At 39.8% G+C, this 6,000-nt stretch overlaps 1 protein-coding gene across 1 annotated transcript; it reads left to right on the forward strand.

Annotated features, from left to right (window-relative positions):
* The first annotated feature begins 2,882 nt into the window (after positions 1-2,882).
* On the forward strand, positions 2,883-5,373 carry LOC113153392 (chondroitin proteoglycan 2-like). Its single transcript, XM_026346998.1, has 3 exons — positions 2,883-2,984; positions 3,229-3,321; positions 3,448-5,373. Exons 1-3 carry the CDS (start codon positions 2,897-2,899, stop codon positions 3,750-3,752), a joined length of 486 nt encoding a protein of 161 aa, XP_026202783.1. The 5' UTR covers positions 2,883-2,896; the 3' UTR covers positions 3,753-5,373.
* Positions 5,374-6,000: the final 627 nt, after the last annotated feature.

Consider the following 6,000-nt stretch of genomic DNA (forward strand, 5'->3'; position numbering starts at 1 on the left):
CGGATGAAGATGGCAGCAATGGCTGACAGGTAGGTGGGCATGCCTGCTTTACCTGTCCATTTGGGTCTGTAATGAGCTGTTCTGATGACTTGTCTGACAGCTACTGCTGGAAGTGTGTGTGTGTGTGTGTGGGGGGGAAACGACCCCACACCACTACCATCACCAGCCGGAGAAAAAGACGTAGTGCAAATGAGAGAGAGAGAGAGAGGGGATGGGGGGTTGGGGGGATGGAGCAGTGAGGGGAAAATGTGTAATTCAGGCTTTCTCTTAAAGCAGCAATAAATTCCATTTTAATGGGGCACCACAAGCAGTAGCAGGCACTCAGCAGTCTGTTGTGTTTGATGCCAAATTGTGCAGAATAAACAGATTTGCTGTGCAGCTGGTCTAAACACACACTTTCTCTCTGTCTCTCTCTCTCTGACTTGCCCCTTTTCCGCCACTCTCACTTGCACACATCCCCTCAAGACACACACACATACACACACACACACCATCTCCTCATCCTCATTCCCTTGCTCCCTCCCCTTCTCATCCCCTCCCCTCCCCCCGTGGACATACCAGGCAAGAATTAGACAAATCATCGCAAAACGATGGCAAGTGCTTTGATTTATTTTCCTCCACTTAACTAAGTACTCATCTCCAGCTGTCACACACAGTGTCAAGGCAGAGTATTTGTTTTAACAAAAAAAAAAAAAGAAAAAAAGAAAAAGAGTGAGCTCCGTTCCACTAATGAGAAACAACACGCCACATCTGGCTCATTTTCTGTTCAGATGATGAATCTTCTGAAGTCATTTGCACAAGTTCATCATAGACAAAACTGCACACAACATTTGAAGCCTTTGTATTCACAATCAACACTACACACTGACCAAATGTAAAGAAAAAAGGGATGTTACGACAGCGTAACAGTTGGAGAAACCTTTAGATTGTCCCAAACTGCACCAAGACAGAGCAATTCTGACTGTGAGGACAAGAAAAGTTCAGAGCATTAAAATAATTATTTTATTATTTGCAGGTATTTAATCATAAACCAAAGTATTGTGAATTGTCATGCACAAAAGTGTTCATCCACTAGATTAAAAGAAATGATTCTTTAAAGAATACACATCTTCGTTAATAGGTTTCCTGTTTGGCAGAATGGGCACTAGTGGGTTCATCATCATGGTGCAGCTATTTCCATGATTTATGTATTGTTTTCAGAAAGTGAGCTCTCAGACGCGCACGCACACACAAGGTACAGTACCTGTATGCATGCAGGGTGGGTGTTTGTGTTTGCCCTCCTGCATGAGTGCATATGAATCCATGTAACTGAATGTGAATGTGTGTGAACGGGTGCATGATATAGAAAAGTGTGTGATGTGTGCAGGTATGCGTCAGCCTCTGAATTGGGGTTTGTTTTTTCTGCCTTGATGGACACAGTTATAAACACTGCATATATGTATATATACATATATACATATATGCATATGTATATATGTATTTCTGTTCTGTTTTTTTTTTATTATTATTATTTCAGCAGACATTAAAATCCCCTCCTGAGCTTCTTGTGGTTTTCATGTTGGCCACTAGAATGCACTGTTGCACCCTGTAATTCGTCTCAGTGTCACAAACTGCTCTTCTGCAACACCCATTTATTTCACCTAACCCCACAACTCTATCATGTCCAGTTCCCCTGTGGTGGTTAGGATATGGGAGTGGTACAGTATTGTCATCATTTGCACCACTGAAGCTTTAATATGAATTTAAAAAGCTTTGCATTGAATGTGGCTCAGGTGACAGATATTAACATTTCACCTCTAGGGAACATTACATTGAATGTATCAGAGTTCATACATAAATGTAAGATGAATAGTGAACAGTGTGTTTAGGATCCTTATCACATGTGTAATTCACATTTTCACGCTTTCATCTTAACTGTCATTTACATATGTATGCTCTCACATTTTATCATACCCTGCACGTGCCTGATGCCTGTCAGTAAATGTTCAATAGCCAGTTGTAACTACTGTCAATTTTCCATGTGATTTTCTTTTCTTGTTGAAATGCAAGGAAAAGTGTGTGTGCAAGTAATGAATAGTGAACTGGTCTTGAATGTGCTGTACTGTGTTGTAACACTGAATAAATTGAATCATCTTGTCCCATTTGAAACATATTTATAAATGATGCTTCCAGGTTTAGTTTCAATTCAGCTTAGGGCAACACCCTGATTTTTACCCCTTAGACTTTCTCGCAGGACTAAGTTTAGGGCGGTCATCTGCCTTGACTGTTTGGAGTGAGTAGAAAGAGCAGGAAGAAAAGAACAACAAGAAGCAGCAAGCAATACAGTGAAAATGGAAGAGGAGAGGAGGGCAGAACAAGACAGGAGAGGAGATCTCTATATCAGTGGTGGTCCCCCAGCAGTCTAAGTCAATAGCAGTATAAGGTAGAGCTGAACCAGCTCTAACTAAGCTAAGGAGGATTTTTTTAGCTGAAAGTAAAACATGTCCTGAAGTGGGAATCACTTCTGTCCAGAATGTTAAATTCAACCTGCCAATTACACCAGCAACTCCTCACACAGGTAAAACACCTGTTACCTTTTGTGTGTTGCACTGAAGCATGTGGTGATGTGGCTGCTAAAGCACTTCAGGACTGGATTCGATACTTTTCCTGCATCTTGGTCAAAGAGAGCACAATAGAGAGTAGCTGTTTAATATTCCTATGAAAATGACACAAATCAAATGAGAAGTTTTCAAGTTTTCATGAACTCTGTAACAGAGAGTTAGCACAATGCAGGTCTTTGCAGTGGCTTGCTTGTGGCAAACCAATTTCCTTCCTGTGAAACACATGGTCAAAACCAGACAATGTAGAGACTGTATATATTTCCCCACAGTGTCAAACTTTCTTAAAGCAGATCATCATGGCACAAGAGCTAGAGCTGTGTGACCTGTCCACTACACACCGGCATGGGGGAACTGGAACAAACAGTGGTGACACTGAATGGTCAGGTAAGTAATAAAAAGAAACCATATGAAATATATGCTGTGGAACATTTTGTTCTTTGGAAATCGCATGAAGGATTCATTATGTCTTCTGCAAAATTAAGTCTAACCACGTCAGTATTTTAATAATTTGATATAAGGCACACATTTGTTTGGAAAGATCAACCACTGTACATTTAACGGGATCAGGTTATGTACTATTTACTACATTACAGAATGACATGCGTGTGTGTTTGTGCATTTGTTACAGTCACAGAGAGAAGACTCCTCCGAATTGGGATTTTAACTTTAGCAGTGTTGTGCATCGTACAAGCAGCTCTTAACGTGACCCTGCGCTTTGCCCGTAAGTTGTTTGCAACAACATTCTCTCTCACAGATGCAAAGTACCATGTTGGCAATCAGTGTTTTTTATATATTTCATCAGCGGAGTGTTTTGCAACCCTAACCTGCAATTTTTGGTTTCTTTCAGTGAATTCAAAGGAGGATATAGATCAGTTTCCTTTCAATTCTTCCACAATAGCAAAACTGTGCCAGATTGACCAGTCTCAACAGAATTCAAACCAGTTATGTTCCTGCTGCAACCGGCTCCTCAGAAGACTGCTAGAGAAATTCAACAATCCCTCGGACTCTGGATCTGGCTCTGGATCTGGCTCTGGATCTGGCTCTGGATCTGGCTCTGGATCTGGCTCTGGATCTGGCTCTGGATCTGGCTCTGGATCTGGATCTGGATCTGGATCTGGTTCACTGGAGGAATTGTTTGATCAAGAGTTTTGATTTTCACGCAATAGGGAAGTATATGTATGACTTCAAGAATGTAACTGCAATGTGAAAGCTGCTGGGTTTGCCAGTTTAACATCCGATCAACTGAAGGGACATTATGCTACTGTAGTTGTCCGGCTGTTTTCTAAGGGTTGTCATGAAATGTGGTCTACATGTTTATTTAAATCAGTACAGTTTTTGCAGTGTGAACAGTGCATCCTATGTTGGATGTTGGATCTTATTTAAGATATGTTTTATTTCTAGTCAACAGTAAACATTTGACATAACATCTTTAGAAGAAAAATATTAAATTTGAATGTTTATGGATTTCTGCACTGCCACTAAGTGGTCCAAGTAATTCCCCAACTAAACTAACAAAACCCTCTATAGCATTGGTACCTTGTAATTCTGTTTCTATTTTTTCTCTGGAAAACTCCTTCTTCACACATTCACAAAATTATGCTTTGGGTTTTGTGAGGCTCATACCGAGGGGTTTGGTTAGTCTTTAAGAAATGACTTGCTGTGACTACTGGTTTGCAAAGTGCATTGAAACCCCCTCATTTACTGTGACTGACTGATCCGTCTCAATGGGGTGAAGTAGAATGAATGTTGGGGTGAGACCCGTGATATTTTCATAAGATCACACACTTCCCATACACGTTTTTGCATAAATAAACACAGAAAGGTTGTTATTGAGGTAACCTTAATTGCTTAATTTGAATTATAAAATGAGGTTTTGTTTTTCTCTCTCTGTATCAAAGGCAACCTGAATCCCATGTGATATTGGACTCTGTGAGTGGAGAGCAGAAGAGCTTTCATGTCAAATAAGAATTCAGCTTCGAGTTACTGTTGTTGTCATTGTCCAAGCTTCACACGTGAATAGAAATGACGCAGAGTAGCTTACTTTGACAATGAGACTGTTAATTTAACTTTGTCTACAGACTTTCTTGCAATCAATGAATCTTGCTTTGCTGATAAGTTTGTCAAAGGTAAACTGACACAAATGATAGCTGAAGCACATTCACTCATCCTTTTTCATTAACACTGATGGCTTTGCTTTAATTAGTCCTCGTGACTGACACCTGTGTTCCTCTGACACCTTTACTACGCTTGTATTATCCTCCTTTCCAGCTGTTGCTTGTCAATCACCCCAAAGCTTTCTCTTGTCTCTATCTCTCAAAATAGAACACGTGGAAAGCTGTCTTTGCTGTTCGGTGGCTCCTGGAGGCTGCAAGGGATAAATGTTTGATTTTCCTCTCTATTTTTAGGTTTTGTTATGGGGGAAAATATGATGTGTTCATTAAAGGAATGAAAGTTTCATTTGTATGAGCTTGTAAAACATTGGTGAAGGTGTTATCTCAATAATGAGAAGAGCTGTCATCTAAATAAATCTGAAATCCCCAAACTAAAAACAATTACAATAAGGTTTCCAAAAATGTCCGTTTCCTAAAATCCCCATAAAATGTTTCCATCTTCACATGAAGAAGAAGATAAAATTGCACTGGCGTTGTGCTTGAACTGTTACTGAGCATGCTTCCTAGATTTGAAGTGTGGGCAGAATGAGACACAGTGTGGTGTGAGGTTTGGTAGCTGCGCCTTCTGTTCACACGGCAGCTGTTTTGGTCCAATAAACATCTCATTCCACGGCTGAAAAAAAAAAAAAAAATCCTGTTTGAGGTACTTAACATGTAGTGTTTCGCTAAATGTGGTGTGATAAGTGCAACTCAGCATGCGGAACGATGGTACTGTAATTTTTAAAAAAAGTTAGCAATACTAACAATACATTTTAGGTAGAATATTGTATCTAATGTACTATTGTATGTATATTGCTGTGTATTGTATGATTAATATTAGGTACGTTTTTTGTTATCATTTTTTATTAGTATTAAGTATAGTTAAGATAATAATTAACATACCGAGATAAAAGCCAAACCCATACAGGAAAAACATACAAATCATACTACAAAAATACTATTACACTATTACCCTCATACAAAAGAAGTAAGTCGATTCTTCCCAGTTTGAGACTCACATTTCCCAGGCTGTTCAGAGGCCTTGACAGATTTCAGACTGTGCTCTTGTGCAAACACAGTAGGTTGACTGTTAGCCTCTGCCATGGTGTCTAAGTCCCTCTGAGGGTGACGAGGATGCCTGCAGATGGTCAAGCATTGTGAAATGACGCAAGACAGTCCTAATGTGAATGCTGATGACAGGATTGTGCATGTCCTTGTATACTGAGCACATACACACGTTGACAAAATTG

Source organism: Anabas testudineus, chromosome 5 (assembly GCF_900324465.2).
Source record: "Anabas testudineus chromosome 5, fAnaTes1.2, whole genome shotgun sequence".
Classification (NCBI taxonomy): Eukaryota; Metazoa; Chordata; class Actinopteri; order Anabantiformes; family Anabantidae; genus Anabas; species Anabas testudineus.